The sequence below is a fragment of the Acanthaster planci genome, linkage group LG04 (assembly GCF_054643075.1).
Source record: "Acanthaster planci isolate LZ-2023a linkage group LG04, COTS_SCS, whole genome shotgun sequence".
Classification (NCBI taxonomy): Eukaryota; Metazoa; Echinodermata; class Asteroidea; order Valvatida; family Acanthasteridae; genus Acanthaster; species Acanthaster planci.
The window spans coordinates 14,661,447-14,685,128 of NC_141780.1; the positions used below are offsets into that span (position 1 = coordinate 14,661,447).

The following is a 23,682-nucleotide window of genomic DNA, read 5'->3' on the forward strand; positions in this document are numbered from 1 at the left end:
TTATAAATAACTCCCATTTCACGTTTATGTATCACAAGAGCACGTGAGATTGGCTGTTCAAACAAAAGACAACCGCTGCCTAATGGTTCATGCACGTGCAGATTTGCCAAATGTCATGTTCTTGTGTTACATCCTGACCGGGACCAGACGTTTCAGAGACTGCAAAGCATTCATTATCTTCATATTTCTGAAGGGTTTTTGTAGAAAAAGGTCTTCGCGGGTAAAAGTAGGTGCTTGGTCTTAACGGCAATGTTCACTTAAAGGTAAACAAAGGTAGAAGGAACAGTGTTCCCTCTGTCTTTGTTTACCTTTGCCCCTATTTTTGTTTACCTGTTCCTGGAACACAGTGTCTATAGTCGTCGAACTTGTACGTACAATTACAGTTAACTGACGTAACAAAAGCTTCAGCGCACAAAGGTGTACTTTGTGCCTGTGGGAAAAAATTAGCTATGAGTGGGGTCTATGACCAGAGAGTGTCAGATTCTTAAATTTTACCTGGCCTTTTTTTTCTGCGGTGCAATGTCATTGTTAGCAACGTTTACAATATAAGGCGTATTCAAATCAAATCACCAAGATAGCGGGATTAAAGTCCAAAATGTGGGCATACGCAGCCTACAGCAAAAACAATTGAGGATGTTTATACCTGTGATCACTCCAAAATGGGCAAATGCACGGCAAAGTAGGCATGAGCCATGCATTATGGGCAGGTCAAATGATAGTTCTAGTTATATGTGATTTGAGAACAATTCACAGAAAAACTCACCCCTAAACAACTCCGACTTAGTATTCTCCGTATTATTGAGTACTCACCGCTAAGTTTACAGGCATAAGTACTAATTGGATGCAAATTATGCAAGAGAAGACTTGCATAATTCAAGACCGAATGTTCTGCGAATGCATGTATTAAAGACAAAATACAGAACAGTGGCCTAAAACTGACCAAGTGAAGTAACATAAATGAACATGGAAATGTCCATTAGTCCTGAATGTGGAATATCCCCTATGCAGGTTACCCTCACTCGCAGATCTTTGCACAGATTAGTGACCTCTACGGAAAAGTACCTTAAACTCCCCACATGAGACTTTTTGAAGACCAGACTCCACGCTCAGAGTGAGCAGTATGTTATCCTTATCAAGCGCAAACACAGCGTACCAATAGCCAGGAAATGGTTCGATGCGACATGTTGCAACTGTAATTAACGAATATTCTGTCGTGATGTCGTCAAATTAATTGCAGTGGTCCCCGTATAATTATTTCAACTGTCCAAACTCCTTCGTGAAGTCTATTAAAACTAAAGGGGGGCGCTGCTAATTTTGAGTCAGGCTCATTCCTTGCTGTGACAATATACAGCAAGTAGCCATGGACTGCTAAAAGGAGTATGACGTTATTCCTATAAGATGCCCCCTTCGTTTTTAGTTGTAGCGCATGGACGTCCCGATTTCCAAACAGTAGAATTAAAGTTGCACTTTGGTGGGAATCAATATGCAAAATAATAAACTGTTTTTTGGGTTGTAATGCATTTGGGTAAATTGGCAAAGTATACTCCAAATGTTCATCGATATTGACAACACTGGGGCCGATTTCGGAACATTTTGGCATTGGAATGAATATTAGCCTAGATGTGGTGCCCTTAATCGGTCTGCATAGATTATTGAAGCCGCCGGCGGCCATCTTACCATGCTGAATAATTATAACGGTAACACAAAGGCTTATTTAACTGCATTGTGCCAAAAATATTTACAGCAGCACGAAAGGCAACGATCACCTCTTTATTCGGCACGGCGGTGGCTTCAGTCGGTACAAAAGCATTGCGAGTCCAGATTGTTTTCCAAAGTGTAATTTGAGAGATGCAAGGGCAAACCGTTCTGAAGATATTTTTATATGACGTCTGTGCATTTTGAGATCCGTGTTCAGCACGTGCTCATGAATGTAAACTCAACTGGTCCCTTCTTTGAAGCAGCTGCGTAGTCGGGGGGGGGGCGGTTGGGTTGCACACGCCCCTCCCCCAGTATAAACCTGTATCACAGAGACAACACAGCGCAGGAAAGCGGGCATGATGGAGGTAGCCAAGTATGTTCTCCGTGGCGCAACCCACACTCCTGTGTATTATGGACCTGTGAGGTCTTCGGTGATTTTTTTTCCGAATAGCAAGCGCATGGCTGACGCCGAATGAGAAATGATCGCCAGCAAAATACAACAAAATGTAGCCAAACATCAACTTCTTGATCTTACAGATCCACATGCTGATTTAAGGGAGACCGTCCCGCTATGGACCTTGTACATGGGGACACGCACACATGATAGTGCAGATTGCGGAGTGATCCCTTAATTTCTGAAACGTATTGAGTTTTTTAGTTTGGGGAATAACTCCCGATTGCCACAAGAAATAACTGACGAAATAAAAGCGCCATTAGGCCAATAGTGTTCTCTTTAACTTTAAGCACCATAGAAGTTATCTATACCGCCGGACGACATTATCCGTATCAACAGTGTGATGAAAATGGAATAGGCCATCAGGGCTCATTAGGGATGATTTACAAAAATCTGTTCTCAGCAACGGGTTCACCCCTCGAACTTCCTTGCTACACGAAAATAACGGACTTGATGAACCACAACACGTTCAAGTATGCAAAGCCTCGACAATTCCGTGTCTTGCGCAAACTATACGCGATAGGTATTAGGTAATGTTTTATGGTGAATTAATGTTCCGGTTTCGCGTGTGTACGTTGTTTTTTTTCAGTTTTGTGTGGATCTTAACAGTGAAGTACGTTTTGGTGCAACAATATGGCTGTAAGTGATGTTATTAGGTCTAAAAGATGTGGTTGTTACCCTCAAGCTCATAAACATGCCTTTCCCTGCTGCAATTGAGCCACAAGCCACATTGGTTCTTATAATTACACTAATAACTGCATAACTGTCACGACGCAAAATAGCCTGCAGAGGGCTTGGCCGCGTCGTGGAAGCGCTGTGTGGTTGTTGTACTGCTCTGGCCGAAGGACTTGATATCAAGTCTAGTGGAGTCTTTTTGAAATCGAGCCAAGCGATGCATCGCTTGTGGTACACGTACACGAACACACATGCGCATTCGTAATCAGAGACAAAATCATGCATATAAAATAAGGGCAGATCAAGTGGTGACATTTATGTGAGGAACCTGGTATCATTGTTGCTAAAAGTGTCATATTTGGCCGAATGTAAATCTTGACTGGGATAACCACAACTAAAGAAGACCAGCGAAAGCCTGCAGGATTCTCCGATTCTGGGCAAATCTGCGCTTGAAGTGAAGCATTAGGCCCTAGTACTAGCCTAATACTCGTACAGATAGGCCTTCGGTGCGCTTCACTTTATGTGGTAAGTTGTTACCTACCTGGCGTAACGTTTACACCTTGCCCCATAAACGCAGAGCCCACGTACTCAGTACTACCCCTGGACTGCTGTCCCTCCTCCAGAGCTAGGGCGCCATCACCGTACCTCCGTTGTGACATTGTTCAGTCCCTGCACAGTCGTCAACGGAGCCGTTGTATAAAATGCTGGTCAGACATACCACTTGGCAATTTTTTTAAAGAAAACTTCCCCTTTTTTATGGGTGTTTCCAGAGCACACTTGACACAATTCATCTGTTCTAACCTAAATCAGGTAAAACGTATGCCCCCCACTGATTATTTCATTTTCATTCACAAGTAAAAATTATATTCTGCTGGTATTGCCGTATTTGGCTTTTCGCTTTTTGCGAAAAGGCATTCTTTTTGTTCTCATTTTTTGCTTTCTCGCAAGTTGGCAAAAAGGCATTCTTTTTGTTCTGTTTTTCCTTCCCTCTTCTTCTTTGGCTTTTTCCCGATTTTGCGAAAAGGGCTTTCCTTTTATTCGTTTTTTTAGCTTTTCGTAATTTTGCGAAAAAGTCATTCTTTTTGTTCTGTCTTTTTTTCCTGCTTCTTCCTCTTCTGACCAAAAGCCCTTTTGTTTTGTGCACGTGTCTTCCACCATCGACTTTGGTCCTTTTACAACGTTGGATCTTGATTGAACTGACACCATTGAAGGACCTTAGTGTACAGATGTGCACAGAACAATGACGTCATGCTGACGTCATCAAGTGATTTTTAAATAGATTTTAAATTTTATTCAGCCAATTGACTTTGTACACGTTTTCAAGGCCCAATTTTGGTAACTTAGTGATCTTCAGTCGTCCTCAAAGTTACACAAAGAAAAGACCTTACAGCAAAGATAATAATAAAATAATTACGTCATGAGGACGTCAACACGTGATTTATTATTCAATTTTCAATATTTATATATTATATTAATGTTGTAAAATCCACATAAAATCAAACATGGCCTCCTGCAGCATTTTGTTTGCGGCACTTGCCAGAGTAAAATTGAGTCTTCAATTCATCTCGTATGGGTCAAATCACGTGACCCTTCCGGTCGAAACGGATGTGGGCTTATTATGTAAAACTGGTAATGGTATCAACTTGCTTTTAACGTTGTCAGTCGATGAGGGTATAGTATTCTACATACCGATGTACATCAGTGCATGTTACTTCATGCTTATCAACTCACTGAGTACCGTTGTTTGGAAATAAGAATTTTAGTAGCCTTGTATACAAAAGAGCCACTCCATAGGTATACAGTACATGGGCTTTTTGTACATGTACATGTATGTACACACGTGAAGATACAAAGCTGATCTTCCAAGGCTTTTCCATTTATCCATTTATTTGGATGTTTAGCCATAGTGAGTTACCGGTAAGTGGGGACACAATTAAATGACATGGCCAAGGCCAACTTCTGTAGGAACTTTAGCAACGGGCACCAAAAGTAGCCCAAATTTTTGTTTTTAAAAATATTAAAAGGAGGACAGTTTTATTTCAATGAGTTTCATTTCCTTCCCTTCTAAAAGCATATAAATGTAAAAATCCTCAAAATGTAGCGTCCTCGCTCCCTCAGAAAGACAAAGGCCACCTTGAAACTTTGGTCTTTGACCTGCCAGTGCCCGTACCTTGTGTTTATTGCATTGCATTGTTATACTGGTGGGTCAAGTTATTTTCAAATGTACATGCAGATTGTTTTCATACGATTAGAATTTCTTTGCCAATGTGATAACCTTTCGACAATCAATGTAGGCTTTAGAAAAAATCAAAACGAAACGCTTGAAATTGCTGGCAGAGAAGGACATACAGGACAGAGACTAATACAAATCAAGCATAACTCCTTGTCGGGTTCCCAACCTTGAAATTAGATTGCCCTCGTTATGATCCCCACAAAACATGCTGCGCATGTGAACGGACTTCTTCAACGAAATTGACTGGCCACACATTGGTGGCCAGGTAACCAATGACAGGAAATTTAGGCATCCATTTTATTTTGCTCAAAATGGTAATAAAATCACTGGTTTACATCTGCGCTGTCTGTATTAAGCGAGAACACATGAGCTGCTGTTAGCAGTTAATACCGATGGATATGAACTGGTTTTTGTTTAAAAATTTTTCAACAACAAACTTGAAAACATTTCTTTTTTATTATCTGACAGGTTACTGAGTAGTTTTAAATGTTACGAGAACCTAGTTTCGTAATTTGGAACCTGTTCTAGATGTGAACAGCTGGGCACTTGGGTACCCAGTTCTAGTGTATTGATCAAATTTATACCTGTACGTGCAACCTGAGATGTCACGAAATCACAAAGTTTGAAACGATGTTGCAATTTCCTCATTTAATAATCGTTCATAACAGTGTTCAGTCAATTACGAAAAACATTCAACAACTGTGTATGATTCCTGTAAACAAGAAAATAAAACTTTCAAAAAGTGTATGAGCAGACTGTTAAATTACGTGAATGAATTACTTGCTAAAGAGTTTATAATTTAATGCACAATGACAGTGTGTCGACTACTGTGGGCTGTAAGTCATCTTTCCTGTTAAGTTACATAAAAAATGCTTTTTAAAACCATAAAGGCATTAAAACAGTAGTAATCATTGAGGAGTTTCAAATACTGATCCGACTGGAACAAAGACTAAACAATGACATTGTGCATCCATAATGACATTAACGGGACGACGGATCACTATTGTTCCCATGAATATACCAATACACCTGGAATATGGCGCGTGAGTTGATGACATTGCTGTTTCTAAATAAAAACAGTGTTACAGAAAGGAAATATACTGCGTGATCAACTAGCTAGTACATCGTAGAATTACCAATAAAGTGCTACGAACAAAGGTGATAAGACTTCATAGATCACCACAATAATTCTGAATACGGTTAACAGTACTAAGGTAGAGGACGGACATTAATTAAAATGAAAAATCTATAGAAAAGGGCAACGTCAACGAGTGAGTGCACGCTGGCAGACCGCACAGCGACCGTAAAGCATGGCAATTTAGTGTACACCGTGCGAACAACACTAACGATTCAAGATGAAGATTGAGATGCGACAAAATCTAAAAACTTAATTCAGGTATCTTTGGCTAATTTGTAATTTTAGAGTGCTCCTTTGCGTTCAGCTGACACATCACAAACAAGACACGCAGTACCTATTTGCAGTCACATCATGTCACAGCTCGCTCTGGTTGCCCTGTTGGGAGTCATCTGCCATGCTCTGTCTGCGCAGGGACAGGAGCACATACCACTCACACTGAACGTGGAGTCAGGTCTGCAAGACGTACCATGTGGAGGGTTCAGGTATTTCTCCGTGGAGGTGACCGATCCGTGCAAGGACTTGCGAGTGATGGTAAGCTATCGGGGAATTTCCATATTCATGAGCAGTGATCCACATCTCATGAATATATCTGTTTGCAATATTATGTGACATCATCTTGGACAAAAGTGTCAGACTAACAATTGAAAGAGAGAAAAAATAACCAGTTCTCTTTTCCTGTTTATTATACATGTATTTTTGTTGTCTTTGTATAAAGGTTACACATCAGAACGGTTCGCAAGTACACAACCAGTGATGTCATTAAATGGTTCCAAGTAAATTTCGGCCTTCCTGTTGGTCATGTGCGTCAGCTACATGTACCTTTAAGCTTACTCAAAAAGTCCAGAAATACTCTTTTTGAAGGCGTTTTTTTTAAAAAGAAAATTAAATTTTTGTCTTCTTAAAGTTTTCACCTTGGAATATTGTTGAAAAGAAATATTCAACTATTTGACAATCAATCAAAGCTGTCAGCAGTTAAGCCAGGAGTCCACTGTAGGACCCAACCCCCATATTGTAATTTTCATTTGACCAATCCAGTACAGTTTTTCTAGTAGTTGTGAACTTCGATTCAACAGTATGACTCAGAGGCTGTTTTTCCTGTGTGTCAGGTGACCAAGATTGAGGGAGAGCCCGACGTGTACATTGGAAGGGGTAACAACATGTTCCCCACTGACAACACCTTGGCCTGGAGTTCCTATGAATGGGGCTCAGAGATCCTCACCGTATCCAGTTGGGACCCAGAATTTGAAGTGGGCACGTTCTACATTGGTGTTCACGCCTACTGTGGGATCGACGTTCACACAGGCAACACCTGTAAGTAATTCATATCAAGGTTTTTTAATGAAAGATTAATGTACTGGATTTTTTGGAAAGTGTTGTCGATATATAGCTGCCTGACCAAAAGATCCCCCTGTATTTATCTTGTATTCAGTGGTCAGGAGTGAATCGGCGTGTTAAATAAATGCATTGCTAAGATTAAAAAATAGAGACAGAAATTTCACGAAAATGGAATCTCAGGGAAATGTACCTTGGGAGAATTCATAAACTGCCTGGGTACAGGGCTTGTTGTGAACAGTTCCACGTAGTATGGGCCTGTCGATTTTTCCCCTGTATTGATGTATTGTAAGCTTGGACATTATTTCGATATTACCGCATTGTGGTGTGTGTTTTTTTCATTGAGAAATCAGACTGGTGATCTAAAAATACCGAAAACCGAAAAAACCGTATGGAATATCGAACCGAAGGTTAGAGTTGGTTCAGCTCTGGTTTAAAATGGTGGAAAACAGACTGCCAATTTTTGTCGCCCCTCATGTGAGTGAATTATACATTTCGAAATGCGTTGTAACATGTATCGAAAAAGAGAGATTCTTTCTTTAAGAACGTACAGTACATGGAAAGAGAAAGCAGCACTGATGAGAAACATGCCGAATATTGAGTGAAAATGATGTTCATCAACAGTGTCGTTTGTGCTTTGCCTCTGTCAGGATGACTCAACTAATTCTGGTTCGTTGTTTTTGTGGGCCACTCTTAACATGTTCAGAGTTATTGCTTTGACATCACAAACATATTTTTGATTTGAGTCACCCCTGTTTGCTATTATCAGTAAGGCAATATTGACCCTGTCATACAAACAGTATACCATACATGCTGAGCAGTATAAACTAGACAACCATATCAGTTGCCTGTAATTAAATTTGTTCATTTCACTCGAAACAAATACATGTACCACGCGGCCTCTCTCAGTGTTAATTTGTGTAGCTGCTTATTGAATCTGTCTTTAAAAAAGGGAATAAAAATATGTATATACTGGTACGTATTTCCTACATATTCTGCAAACTTGGAAGCAGAACTGGGTTCTTGGCCTGAGCTACCAGGCATTGAAGGCACGGATATTTCAAAAGTTGATGCCAGTTGTAAGATCATCATTCATTGAATAACGTCTACCTGTATTTTCATTTCAGCTTCTTTTAATTCTTTGTACTGTCAGCATCTAAGGTTAAAGTTCTTGCAGAGAGTTTGGCAACCAGCCACATGCACCCAGAGATCACCGCTGGCTCACCCATCAGAGATGGGAGGGTTGATGCCCAGGGCTACAACTATTACCGCTTTTGTCTGCCACACAAATGCGCCAATGTGGAGGTCAAGCTGGAGAACTGCCTCAGTGGAGCAGACTGCCCGGACTCCTACGGGTACCCGGAACTCCTGGTATCGCGGTCCATCGTCCGGCCATCCATCAACGACCACTCTTGGAAGCTGGCCACTGTGACTCGTCGCAGCGTCTACCTACGTCACGACGACCCCGACGTCAAGCCCGGCCACTACTTCGTGGGCGTGTACGGCTGGTGCACGCCCGACGAAAATTGCCCCGACAAGAGCACGTGTGGGCCCTGTGAGTATGTCGCCAACATGGCCTACAGTGTATCCATCATCATGACGGATGTCGCTGACTGCAATCCTAACCCAGAAAAGCGTAACGCTCTGTCTGTGGAGGGACAGAAGCATGTACCGCTCACATTGAATGTTGAGTCGGGGCTTTACGAAGTCCCATGTGGAGAGTTCAGGTATTTCTCCGTGGAGGTGACCGATCCATGCAAAGACTTGCGAGTGAGGGTAAGTTATTGGACAATTTCCATGTTCACGATCAGTGAGCCATGTCTTTGCAAAATGTTATTTCACAGTAACCATGGACAAAAGTTTCAAAATCACAGCTCTCAATGAGAGTGTGTCACCCCATTTCTCTGTGTGGTCGTCAATCTCGCTCGCTGCTTCTTGACCTTGTGATAAACATCCCTTCCCATTGGTCCAGCTCAAGCGGTCAATACACCCAGTTGTCCTACATCGTGGGATTTACTACAAATTGTTCCCTGAACCTTTTAGGCGGGGGTGTCTGACTTGTTTTCCGCATCTAATAAGACTTCTGTAAAGTTTGTAGTTTCAGAGAGAAAAGTTGCCGAGAGTAGTTGTAGAGAGAGGTCCCAGTGTCAGTGGTCAATTGGAAGGTGATAATCTTAAGTTCTAGAAAATATACAGGAGATTAGGTGACGCATTCTTCGCATCGGTCAGGATAACAAGCGGACTAGACTTTATCGCTTGACCATGGGTGTTTTCTTGGAGACCCTTTTGCCGTGGGCGGGGCTATCCGCAAAAGAGGCCCCTTCGTACTCGAAAATTAGGCAAATACATGGAAACTTTGGACAAGTGTACGGAATCATATTTGCTGTTGTATATGACAGTGATAGCAACCCTAGCCTTTGCTTGTGGTAATAACGTCAAGTAAAGTAGGCCCTTCTGTTATGGACAGGACTTTGCTTAAATATCAAAGGGTCATTTGGTTATGGGTGGGACCTCATCACTTGTATACGCCTTGACCATCCGCATCGTCCGGCTGCAAATCGCTATACTTGTGTAATGCTCATACAACAAGTTCTAACTGGAGTGTGATGAATGTTTTTTTCTCCTCATACCCAGATTCAAGCTATTCAAGGAGAGCCAGATTTGTACATCTCCAGGGGAAACGACAAGTTCCCCACCGACAAGAGCTTGACGTGGACTTCTTACAACTGGGGTTCAGAGGACCTCACCGTATCGAGTTGGGACCCGGAGTTTGAAGTGGGCCCCTTCTACATTGGTGTTCACGCCTACTGTGGAAGTGACGTAGGAACAGGCCATACACGTAGGGCTTAAGTTTTCATATCGTTTCTTTACTATGAAGTAATTTGATTATCTCGCGTACTCTAACTGTTTATCGCCCTATAAAATGTCAAGGCTAAAACTTGATCTATGAATACAAACTGACTGGCACTGACGCTGAAACGCTCTGAAATCTTTTCAGCCCAGGGAAACTTTTGATTGCTAGGAGGGTTAGCTAAATTTCCTGAAAGAATAGAAGTTAAAATGGTTTCTATACCCACTCATTGTTTTGCATTTCGTTTTTTTGTTTGTTCCCCAGCATCTAAATTTACGATTCTTGCCGAGAGCGTGCCGACCAGCCACCCACATGATGAGATCACCGTGAACTCGCCGATCAGAGACGGGAGGGTCGTTGCCCAGGGCTACAACTATTACCGCTTTTGTCTGCCACAGAAATGCGCCAATGTGGAGGTCAAGCTGGAGAACTGCCTCAGTGGAGCAGACTGCCCGGACTCCTACGGGTACCCGGAACTCCTGGTGTCGCGGTCCATCGTCCGGCCATCCATCAACGACCACTCTTGGAAGCTGGCCTCCATCTACCGTCGCAGCGTCTACCTACGTCACGACGACCCCGACGTCAAGCCCGGCCACTACTACGTGGGCGTGTACGGCTGGTGCACGCCCGACGAACACTGCCCGGATAAGAACAGCTGCGGCCCGTGTGAGTACGTCCCCAACATGACCTACAACGTGTCTCTCATCCTGACTGACGTTGCTGACTGCGCCCCCACTGCAGGAAATACGGCAACCATCTCGATGTCATCCTTCGTTGCTGTTCAGTTCAGCGGTTTCGTCATGAACTGCTCCTTTAGTTTTAGCTTTGGGAGTAATGATAGCAATTGATTGATGCGTCAAATTGTTTGAAGCTTCTGTCAAAGGTATTAAGCAGATGGTTTCAGAAGTAAAATGCTACATCCCTTTCCCGAAATGTGTTGCATCTTATTCATCAACTACATTGGCTGCCCACTGAATTCCACATTCTATTCAAATTGCTTCTGCATATGTAGGCTACAAATCCACACATAGAGTGGCTCCTCCTTGTCTGACCGATTTACTCATCCTATATCAATCAGGTAGGATAGGGCTTATAGTCACTAACCGATAATTCCCTACACGTAGACATACTAAAACCACACGTGACAAACCATTCTTGATTGCTGGTCCAAGGGAGTGTAACAAGTTCCCCTAACAAATACAACTCTCAGCGTCAGTGCCTATTTTCAAGAAATCGCTCAAAATTTATCTTTTCGTGAAATTGGCTTTAGCTCATGCGCTCGTCTTATTAACTGCTGCCATTAGTTGCTTCTATCCTCCTTTTGTTTGGAAAAATGCATCATTTCGTAGCATATTAGGAGTTTATCATACTGTGAGATTCTAATAATTCTTAAACATAAAACGACGCAAAAGTTATTGTACAAGTTTTGTTGCCCACTTTGGGCTGTTGGGCTTGTTTTTCGACAGCGAGGGTTATGTTACAAATGGCAAGTGGTGGCTATGATCTGACACAAGGTGGCGCTGTTAACGGCAGCCTGTTGCGACCAACATCCACGACTGCTTGCCACACGTCTGCCAAAAACCCAAGAGCGACTGCTTCTAGAACGACGAATCGTGGCCGAGATGGGAAACATGAACAACCATGAACCAATAAAAATATTTCATGTAGAGCATTAGTGTTTTTGGGTGTCAATGGAGATTGAAATAACCATAAAAGTGATGTGAAATATCGATGTCCCAGTTTTTCATTTCCCAAAGGCCATCCCGTGACGATGCAATTAAAAAGTATTTGGACGTTCAGTTCTAGTCTCACTCGGTGTCTTAGTTTTTAGCCGATCTCTGGTGGGTTAAACTCTATGCTCCATCCATTCTTACTCGACGGATTTGACACACAGTGCGTACATCCTTTATTGGGGGGGGGGATAAATTCCTGTTTTCAGTCTGATCTTACTTTTATTGTAATTTTTTTCTAATTCGTGCGTCCAACAAAAGTCCACAATTTCAAAAGGAAAAGCTTGCATGACGTACAAAGACTAGTCTCCTTACAAGACTGGCAATAAAAAATGTTTCCTATAGGAAAGTACGTTGTGTATCCCCAGACTCTTGTCGAAAAAAATATCACTGTCGGTACGGGCGCGTATACATCAGGCAAGGAAAACGTCAGAGAACATCTTCTATCGAGCGGGGTACGGTTGAGTGGTCGTCAACCTGGAAGTTGTATATACGTACACATTCCGTTGGATCCTGGGTTTAGATGATTCTGATAGTGTATCTTTGATTCACAAATGAGTGTAATCACCCTTATTGGTAATTACTGATTTAAGTGCTGATCTCGCTTCACAACCTCGTGACCGCTAACCAAGAAACATCGATCGTTCTATGCAGACGCCTTGTACCGCCCTCCAAAACACATCGATTAGCTTTGCAGGTAAATGCACTCCACCGGCCGGTAAATGCCCGAATTAGTTTCAATGGTCATCACACACACGGAACGTAATAATTGCAATTAAGTCAATCATGAATTGAGAGGTGGGCGGTCCGTGTGAGTTACCTACTGGCGTCTCGTCACCGCCGGACTCGGAGGGTTGCGCAGGCTCTTCGCGTACGGCGAGTGATATCCTCTGGCTGAAGGACTGCAGAGCAGAAGGCTATGGATTACTAGCAGCAGATTACTAAATGATATTGGAGATACTAGGTAAGCCTTTAAACTTATTTTACGCATTCAAGAAACCCCCTCACAATTTCTGCTTGATGTAGATTTGATTTTCTGAGGGTGTTTGTGTATTTGATTTAAAAAAAATGTTGGTGCTGAATCAGACACGAGCCACATACTTGCACAGCATATAATCATGCATAGTGAGAGCTCATTTGGTTTTTTCACCGAAATCGAATTTTGTACCTCCAGTTTCTATTCCGGCAAATCAAAATTTTGCGTCGATTTGCTCAGTTATATTTAACTTTTTTATTACATATGCCTATGCAGACAGCGCGTGCCTTTTGGTTCTCCTGTTTGGGATCACAATTATAAGATGCCATTTTGTGGCAGAATAATTACTCACTTGACTGCACCCAGCACAAGGCAGGGATTTTTTTTCGTTTATAGACACAAATCCCGACACAGTTAAATCAACAGAGACCGTCAGAAATCACAAGTGTGATGAAACGCATGACACTCGCCGAAAAGGGGTTGAGTCATTATTTCACTTGTCCTGCACATTTTGCCTTGTCACATATTTAAACGAGACATGCTGACTGCCATCAGTGACCATGTTGAAATATACGCACAGGGAATCAGGCCGATCTCTTTGTAATGAGAAAGAGGCTTCGTTTACTTGTTTGTTGGGGTGTTTGTTTGTTTGTTTGTTTGTTTGGTTTTGTTTTCAATCTCACCCATACTCAGGGTCCCTGGCTTTGGGGCACAGTTTCATCTCCAAGGCATGCGGCCAGGATATTTGTGCGTATTCCCAATCCCTCCGTTATCATTTTGACCTCGACATGCTGGGGCGGGCAGAGAGAAAAGGTGTGTTATGTCTTGGCGATATTCCAAATTGCAGCTTTGTCTCATGTAGCTTCGGTTTTATTCATTAAGGGCCTCGGAATAATTCTCAAATTTTTGCCGCAGAGACTGCGAAAAATATCTTCTATTTAGCAGAAAATAGAGATGTATGGACCCGAAACGTTTCTGCTTCTGCTCATATGCTCTACACAACGACCCATTGGGCTATCACGTTACAGTCAATGAGGCAGCAGCAAAAATTAAGTTTAAAATGGGCCCACTGAACTAGATGTTTATCACCCATAGCATCCAAGGCTGACTTCAACCTGGAAAGGCTTGAAGCTGTCTTGATATCTTCTGAGAACTGGTTCCATTCGCAAGTGTTCTTGGCTAGAGGGAGTGCTTGAAATAATCTTCGTTGAAAGCCGATCGCATAGTTGAGTTGAGTGGTGGCCATACATCACCTGCGGGACTGGCGAGAACCGCTGTGCCTAAACCAGTCAATGTTGCTCGTTATCAACCCAAGCGATTCCTTATGAATCAAGACGAGTCTGGCACTGATGCGTTCTTCCTTAAGTGTATCCAGTTCTTGATTTTGAACCAACAGGGATGCGCTGGTCACACGGCTGCAGTCATCAATGACAAAGTGTGCCGTTATAGTTTGAATTCGTTCAATTTCATTAACGTGATTGTTTATGATAAGGATTCCAGATTGCATTACCATATTCCAATATGGGACGCACGAGAGCCCTGAACGCAATTAAAGAAAGACCAGGTTTCAAAACCCTACCATATATAATATTGTATTCATTTCGTAAGACGATTTGAATTTGAATCGATTCTGCCCGTAGCAAATTTGTGTTGCATCTGTAATGATATTCTTTATAAATACTCTCAGCCTCAAATGAAGAGGGAATACAAACCATCAGAGAACGAGAGTCAGAGAAAAGAGCATTCGAGAAATCGTCAAAAAGACTGAATTATAACCTCAGTTATGTTACTAAAGGTAACGTTATTTTTGTTCGGGGTATTTCAAATACATTTGAAAAGAGTGTCTGCTGACACAGACAGAATTGAGGCGGGATGGTTTGCTATTATAGTGACTTAAACTGGGAAATCCTAGTCTTTTTTTAACAAACGTCATTATGCAATTCATTTGGGACATAATTATTGTTCGAGCACTGTTCTGATGCACAATGATTGATATCACTGAATAGCAATAATCACGAAATCCTTCGAAATTTGTCTCTCTTCAAACTGTAAAGAGAAACCTACAATGGGATCCAATGGAGTTGGTCACCACTATTTCATCAACCTCTTTCGGCATGCATGTGCGATTTTCAATAGGATTCACACTAATGAATTGCCTTGAATGAAGGCAGTTGATGGCTAGGACCATGAATAAGTTAAAGACAAATGAAAAGGATGGAGTGCTCGTATGCAGAGCCGGGGGAAACAGGAAACGTGTTACCTGACAAGAGGAGTACAAACATTGCGAATTACTGGAATGCCACGTTCAGACGGGGAGAAGTGACTCTCTCGTCTCACGCACGAGGAGGTCAGGCGGGGGGGGGAGGGGCGGGAGCGCTTGCCCGTAGGGAAAAATGAAAATTCAAAACTAGAAAAAAAAACCAAAAGAATCGAAAAGAGGAGGAAATGGAAGGAGAGTCGCTAATGTGCTTGAAAAGTACTTGGGAATTGACCCTCTTCCACCGTTAACGGTTTAAAAGTTTGCTGCATATGAAATCTTCGCCAACCCCCAATCCCCCCAGAAAAATCTTGCTCACGCATTGTAAATAATAACATTACGAATGGAAATGTCATCTCGTAATAGCTTGAAACTAAAAACAAAATATGGAAATGAATACAAATTTTGTACAAAAAGTGTAATCTTTGCGGCTTTGTCTCTGAGTCAATATGTTGCACTCACCGCACCATGATAAGCTGGGAACAAAGGTCCGTTGTTATGAAGTAAGCAAAATTTGTTACCTTGCGCGCCAGCAAAATAAGATCCATTTATCTGAAAGGAAGCTGGGATGATTATTGGTGGATACTTGGTCAGCTGATCCCATCGTGTTAAGTAGACGCACGGTGATTGGTGGTAACCCGGAGCATATAGTTGGTACCTATAAAACTGCGCACAACATTCATATACTATACTTCTAATCCAGTTTGACCTCGACACCTTAAGAAATATGTGTTCTAATAACATGTGTGCCCCATTTATTTCTTTTTCATAAGACAAAAAAGATCGGAAAGCGACAGACGTTTACAGAATCGCAAAGCAGATCCTCAATGGACCATCGCCCCGTCTCAGAGATCGACAATAGTTCGAAAATCGAGACGGCGGTGCGCTGTTGTCTTTCGAATTAAGTTTTAACAGATTTTACGAGGTGCCTTTGCATATGTAACAGTATTGCATACTGGCGTCGCTCATGATACCTGTGCCTATCGGACGATTAACGTTCTCTTCACCTCTAAATTTTGACCAGCTGGCATCTGAGTATTGACGACCTTGGGACTGGAAAACCCAGTTATATATATGTGTAAGAAAAAAGTACTCAGCTGATATATGGTCATCTGACATTGCATAAGGTCTGTTCTTTTGGCGTCACAGTCGTGTTTTTCCAACAATTAGCTTCCAAAGCTATGGCTGGCTGTCTGTATTAAAGGAGTAAAACAATTCAAAAAGTGTTAAAAATATCCCACGCAGCTATCAGAACACCAGATACACGCACTATAAAATACTAAATGAAAATACAACCATATTAAATATTATTAAATATTAATGAGAGATTTGACCTCGAATGCTCTGGAATGATTGCTGAATCGCTGCCCTTTCAAAAGTTGGCGTTTCATATCCTCACAACTTCGTCTCAAGCCATTATAACGCTGTTTTGCACAGGCTCTCTATTCGTATGAATTACGTATCAGCGTAGCGCAGAGTCGTCAAACGGAAAGGGAAATATATTACAGGGTTGAACCCAGACACTTGATATGAAGACGTTTATTAGCCCGATCTCATCAGTGTATATGCTTTTATCGGGTTTTGATGAGGCAACCCGTGTAACAGAGTTACGGACACATGTAAACGGATTGTATTCGCATGCGCTGAGATGACCTGCGGGAGGATAAACGATTTTTAAAGGAATTCGTTAAATTTCATTTCCTAATTTTCTTCGAGGTGAAGCCATTTTCAGATAACCTGTCAAAGGATGTTGGCATCCTAAAAATGTGAAGTCGACATCAACAAATATAGAATGACATCTTAAAATAAGATACTTCCTGGGATAATTTATCACGGGATGAAGACTCCCTCAGAGTGGGATATGGACATCCCGAGATAATGTACACGTGTGTTACTTTCCTCCAGGATATCGTCATGCCCTGGAACATCATCCAAGGATGTCGACTTACCACTCGCAGAATGTCAATCATCCTGTGATAAATTTTGAGTGGGTAGACTTCCCTCTTTGAGAATTTCCTCAAGCATCATGTAATAAATCATCTCAGAGTGTCGACTTCCCACGTTCAGGATGTTGTCATCCTGTAATGCATTAACCGAGGATGTCGTCGTGCAATCAACCCAGGGTGTCGACATCTTGCCTGTAATATGTCGTTATCCTAAGATAGAATGTGTCAGGATCTCAACACGTCGGGTTGCACTTTCAGAGCTCCAAAGTTAATCCTTAGCCTGGCCGAATCTGACAGGTTTTGCTTCTGGTAGACTAATTAGCGTCTGCCATTAACATTTAACATTTAGCGTGTAGTCTCTGTGAGTTTTTCAGCTGATTTCTTACTCGCATTTTGACATCGTTCTCACAATGCCTAATATTCTCGCAAACTGACAAACAGTTCTGCACTCTTTTTAAACCTCACCTTTTTACAATAAATTATGACGTGAATTATTAATCCTTTTTCATTTGCACAATATGAGGGCCAACTTAATTTAATAAATGTCGATAGCCCGTCAGCGAAATCTAAATTGGAAGTAACCAACACCGGCCGTGCCAAGGTGATGAAGATAGTTCTTTGGGGATCGTTAACTGCCATAGTATATTTCGACAAAATATCAAAATGAATAAAAATAATTTTCGTTTCCAACAACTGTAACCCTTTTTCATAATCATTGAGGCGACACCGAAATTTCTGCAACATGTAAAATCCCTGATGAAATGTAATCGTAATGACTGCTTTACTCGATGTGGTGAAGTTCCCTGGAAATACATGAAGTGTTCCCTCACACATCCTCACCCCGCGTCTCATCCCGGACCGTTGTGGGGCTAATCGTTGACAGCAACGCCTGATCCTCGCGCAGTATTCGCGTATACAGCCAACGTCTCAATTTATGCCAATCGAAATGTCTACAGACCCGAGTACGGTCATATTTGTAGATCACAATTACGGCCAACCGGTCTCATTTCCGACGTTAATATTGCTCGGTTTCACTGAATGCACCAGTACGAACGCCGGATTTGTGCCTCCGTGCAGAGTGAGTACAACCGCGAACGGGAAATACCGCTACCCACTTTGCATTAATGACCAGAGACAAGTGTTTTATGTACTAATGCCATTCCTTGAATGAAAACAGGCTCCCAATTTCATTCGGGTCTGAGCGAGTGTACCTAAGCTACTCAGTTGAGTATGCGTGTCATATCATTACCCCTTTCAATTAAACCCGTCTTAGTTTTCCCAGGCGTTCCACTCCCTCCCAACTTCAAACTCCTCTTTTAACTCGCCGTATCACCAGTGTGTTGGAAGCCATTATGAAAGCCAATATACAAATCTTCTTTTCATATCGATATGTGTTTTTCTATCAAAAGCAACTATGGTATCCCGTGAAAGTGGCGTATCCAGAAGGCGGTTCAGAGACAATCTTTTTTTTGGGGGGGGGTGCAGTGGCGTAGCTAGGACTTTACTAGTGGGGAGGGGCACCAGCATCTTATGGGGGGTACCAGCTTTAAGTGGTGTGGTTTTTTGGATGCAAGCTTTTGTTAGCCTTGTTCAATATCCATTCATCCGTTGTTTGGGGGGCACCTGGGGAGCGCACCGGGAATTTGTGCGGCCAGTGGGGGATGAAAGCACCAACCTTTTCGTACTTGGTACTACCACCTGATCTCTTTGAGAGAAAACTATTTCAATCGTTTTGGGGAAAATTCCACTTTGCCCCTGAGCCAAGATCTGGATACGTCACTGGTAAAAAGCTGTGTTACGAGCCAACTACAGTCCAAAATTATTGTTTTTCACTAGCCATCCGCTCTCATAGCCTTCGAAATACTGCTTTGACGATGCCATAGCCAGCTTCAAGTTCTGAAGAGACCACCCCCCCTCCTCCTGATTGGTTGAAAGGAAGGGTACCCATAGTACTCTTGCCTTACCACTGGCGGACATGGGCTCTTTTGTGGACAAGTGCTCGGTCTGGTGTCACACGGGGGTAGCCTCCCCTTTCGATGCGGGCAAGCCCGAGCGACAGTGGAAGCGACAGCACGAACAGTACGAGAAGAACCCCGTTTACAAGGTTTGGCATGACACTGCGTCAGACTAAATGAGAGGAGCTGCAAATCATTTACAATATTTTGCCTTGAGCTATGCTCTCATTGTCATGACTGGTCATTATCAGCGCGTTGTTATTACTTCGAGCGTACTCGTTTGCCATTTTGCAACATGCGAGACATACAGTGCAGTGATGAATTAGCTCTGCTTGACAAAATTATTGCTGTCGTCTGTGCCATGGCCCTGTCCGAATCAATTGGCTGAGCTGGCTATGATAAGTGTGCCAATGAAAGCTGCAAACTATATGTAGCGGCTTTAAGCACTTCTCATGGGCGTGTTAAAGTAATTTATTGCTATCCCCATAGCCAAAAAAGATGGACACGGCTTTAGTACATATTCTTTGCACTGGACGTTTCTAATCAGCCTCTTTGATACGCCCTCTCGGTGTCCAGAACGGCAATATTCCTGTGGCTAAATAACTTGACGCAAATGGCCAAAAAAAACCCCAAAAAACCGAAGCCATAGGCCTAGCCAGTAAGATTTAGACACCGCCTTCGCTTGTACAGCACAGCCAGATGAGACCTTCCGAGGATTTTATATGCGAATTTATTGGATGCTTTCATTGCAGTAGTGTGACACTGGTGGACATAGAGGGCTTTTTTTTCAAAAGATCTCGATCTTGATCAGTGATCCCAACGTTTGTGGTCCACACCATCTATCAGACGGGATCTGGTGCCAGTGAACCAATTTTGGACCACTGATCGGGATTCGGATCCACGGGAAACAAACATAAGGAGCTCTGGAAGTGCCATTCGACTTTTGAGATCCTGACATATTTTTTTCTCGGGATGAGGATATAATAAAGACAAGATGTCGACATCCTGAGATAGTTTATGACGGGATGATGACATCGAGAAAGTTGGATGACGACATCCTCAGATCATTTATCATAGGATGACGACATCTCAAAAATTGGATCCTGAGATAATCATTATCTCAAGATGTCGTCATCCAGAGACACCCAGAAAGTGTGATGTCTACTTCACTACTTGTAACAGACGGTGAGACATCATGTCGTGCTATCAATCTATTTAACATCGTGTATGATGAAGACAATGCTGTAAAAGACAGAAGCACCTCAGGCCACCTGTGCGTTTTCAAGGTGGTTTGGCAATGCACCCATTCCCAAATAATGTCATTATTCCACTTTTACGATGTCGTCATCCGTGATAAAGTATCTCAGGATGTTGACATCTTACCTCTACGATGTCGTCATCCCCCAAAATATGGCACTTCCAGAGCTTCCATTGTCTTCCTATTGCCATACATGATATTAATTGGATTAATAAAACGTTTACGATGTCGTCATCCCGTAATAAATTATCTCAGGATGTCAACATCTTGCCTGTATTATTTTGTCATCCAGACAAAAAGTATGTTAGGATCTCAACAAGTCGGATGGCACTTCCAGAGCTCCGTACTAACAGGCCCACGAAGAAGAGGTTTCCAAGCCTTTAATCTTCATTCAATTGCGTGCGCGCTACGCGGCTAATAAGCCTCCTAACGTGAAGTGCAGCATAATATGCGACGTTCTCCGGAAGAAAAAACTTCGCAAGACCTGAAAAAGATTGGAACTAACATGTCAGGAAAAGAGGTATCTCGCATTCCAAGAGTTATTGATTTAGTCCTAGCTTTTAAAACGCCGTACAAATGTTTTCTTCCAGTTGGTGCACTTTGCCGGGAGAGGACGGCTCGTGGAGGAATTCTACAGACTCAGCGAGGAGGATTTCAGAGAGTTCTTGCAAAGAAGGGTAGGTCAAAGTTCAAATAGCTCTGACATGACTCGTGGATAATTATACAGTTAGTACACGTGTTAATATCAGTTTTCCTAGCCGATTTCAGCGAAAAGTCGTTCAATTTAACCCAAGGCCCGTTTACAATCGTTATAAGAACGGTATACCAGTTGAATAGAACTTCACTGGACTGGTTCACACCCCCATTTCGTATAGGCCCTACATGAAATATTTCGTTCCCAGTAAGAAAGAGGAAAATATTGTAGGTACGGGAACCAGTCCAACACTGAACAGTACACTGAATCTGGCAAAATGACGGACGATAATATCTGCAAGCGGGACTTACTTGTCCCCCTAACAGACGGGGATTTATGCAGGTACTGTATAAAACACTCGGCTTCGCCTCATGGAATCGAACGGTTCATCTGACTCCTCATGAAATTATTCTTACCATGGCACGATTGTGAAACATTCATTATGTATAATATCCCATGAGCATTCCGTATCGAGTGAACGTGGATACAGCACACCAGCCATGAAATGTCTGTCCTTTGTACCCCGGTTTCAGAAAGCGTGACAAGAATGTCAGTGACTAGTTTGAACATAAGGCATCCACATCTAAAACAATATTGTCATGATACGCTTTGTCCACCGTTAAAAGGTGATATCTTTTCAGGCTCGCGAGTGTGTTTTGTTTCAGGTAAGGCCGTTCCTATACAATGGTGGTGAGGGGAAATCAATTACGAAAGTGGAATATGCAACTATCAGGCAGAAGCAGAAGGCAGATTTAGAGGTATTTTTTGTTTCTTAATAGATGATATACTTTAATATTCATTGATCGTTATCTTGCAATAACGTGAACACATTAATCATTTACCCCGGCTATCATGACCCATATTTTGTGGGTTAAAGTATATCATCCATTATCAACGTGCAATCCCGGGTCAGACAGAATAAGATACAAACAAAATATGAGATCTCAAAAGCGTTCTAATTCACTGAGTCCTTGTGGGGAAAGTTGCCAAACTTGTAAGAAGTAAAACTTCAGGAAACGACCTTATAACTGTTTTAGTAAGGAAAGATTTGTTTTTCATCGAAGATGTATGTAGTTTGAAAGGTAATGTAGTTTTTCTTTTTAGGCGAGATCCAGTTAAAGTGTCACAACAATCATATTGCGCATGTGAAACATGCACAGTCTTTTTGTATAATTAGGCCTAGACCCTTGAAAGATTCTTTGCTGTACACGTTTTGATGAGTCATTCCTCCTCGGTCAAAAATTATGCTCCATTATCGGAGACGAGCGAATGTGTTGACTCTGACAAGTCACCCTTGGAACCTCTCGCAACCGAGGTGTATTTTTGACACCTGATGGAAATGTTTGACGCACTCCCCTGATGCAGAAAAGGCAATCTGTTGATCTATGGCGGTTAAATGCATTTAAATTATTCAAACTGTTCTACAGATTTACATAATTGGCCCCGCCCCTTTCACCCCCTCCGCATCCAGTTGTGAAATTCCTTTACAGATTCACACATCTGTAGACATATAACGTGTATTTTAGACATATTGGGCATAATTCAAGTTGAACAATTAGATTGGATTCCGCCTTTAGGAAATGAAAGACTGCACGATTTTAAAAGGATAAAATGGCAGTTTCCAAAGGATCAGTTCTCTCATTAGTCTCACAGTCATTTGCAAAAGTTTAAGACCACCTGGAATTTTATTGGTATTTCTGTCACTGGGCCTGCATTACACTGTCTCACTGAATGATTCCTTAACATGATTTTACAGCGGTGTATAGCATCAGTGTAGTGCTATATACCCATTTGAATGAAATTTTTTGCAAAGGCAGGTCTTGTATGACATTTTGTCCGCAAGGCAGCATGGGTTTAAAAAAGCCAGTCTAAGCAATCAGAAATAAGGGAGGGCACACTGAATATTAGCTAGACTGTTAAGACGTCAAATCATGGAAATGTAGTCAAAAATGTTCAACCAAAGTACCAAGGCTACACATTGAACATAAACATAGCCTAAGTTGCCATGATTGATTGGTTTAAGTTTGGTTTTCCTTCAGGTTAATGCATTTTCTATGGGTGGTCCTAAACATTTGCAAATGATGTATATACACTTACACAACACTCAGCATCAGACAAAATGGATGTACATTTTTCGTTCCACACCATTTTAATACCTGTTTTGAAAACATACATAAAACGTGTACACTATGATGAGTACAGAGAGGTTTTGTTCATTTCATTATATCAAAAAATATTCTACCAACGAATATGGGCGAATTTTACAGTCTCAGTATTTGTAGATGATTCTGACGCCTTTGAATGTCGTCACCCGTCCTGGCACTTGACATTTTTCACACGCGCAACCTGCGGAACCCCGTGACCGATAAATAATTCACACGTTTTAACACGACGGTAGCTCGAGGCCGTGCTTCCATCACGAAAGAGGCGTTTTTGGCGAATTTGAGACTTCAGTTCACGAAAGAGGAGAATAATTATTACTCGG

At 42.1% G+C, this 23,682-nt stretch overlaps 2 protein-coding genes across 3 annotated transcripts in view; both read left to right on the plus strand.

Annotated features, from left to right (window-relative positions):
• Window positions 1-3,109: 3,109 nt before the first annotated feature.
• Window positions 3,110-12,180, plus strand: LOC110974122 (uncharacterized). The gene is made up of 6 exons (XM_022225496.2): window positions 3,110-3,352; window positions 6,484-6,729; window positions 7,305-7,509; window positions 8,684-9,306; window positions 10,165-10,369; window positions 10,646-12,180. Exons 2-6 carry the CDS (start codon window positions 6,550-6,552, stop codon window positions 11,227-11,229), a joined length of 1,797 nt encoding a protein of 598 aa, XP_022081188.2. The 5' UTR covers window positions 3,110-3,352; window positions 6,484-6,549; the 3' UTR covers window positions 11,230-12,180.
• A 346-nt stretch (window positions 12,181-12,526) lies between these two features.
• LOC110974103 (transient receptor potential cation channel subfamily V member 6-like) overlaps window positions 12,527-23,682 on the plus strand; it is a 28,566-nt gene continuing 17,410 nt past the window's right edge. The window contains exons 1-4 of one of the 2 annotated variants that reach the window (XM_022225471.2): window positions 12,527-13,075; window positions 19,127-19,394; window positions 21,094-21,180; window positions 21,863-21,955. In XM_022225471.2, coding sequence (XP_022081163.2) covers window positions 19,266-19,394; window positions 21,094-21,180; window positions 21,863-21,955 — 309 coding nt within the window. In that variant the 5' untranslated portion in view covers window positions 12,527-13,075; window positions 19,127-19,265. The remainder of the gene's footprint in view (window positions 13,076-19,126; window positions 19,395-21,093; window positions 21,181-21,862; window positions 21,956-23,682) is intronic. The other variant, XM_087136009.1, reaches the window with a different exon arrangement.

Excerpts from the sequence above, each read along its gene's own strand:
- LOC110974122 (XM_022225496.2), top strand. The coding sequence starts at position 6,550 with ATGTCACAGCTCGCTCTGGTTGCCCTGTTGGGAGTCATCTGCCATGCT. Across the intron at positions 9,307-10,164 it reads GCAAAGACTTGCGAGTGAGG|ATTCAAGCTATTCAAGGAGA; the intron begins GTAAGTTATTGG and ends CCTCATACCCAG. Across the intron at positions 10,370-10,645 it reads CGTAGGAACAGGCCATACAC|CATCTAAATTTACGATTCTT; the intron begins GTAGGGCTTAAG and ends TTTGTTCCCCAG.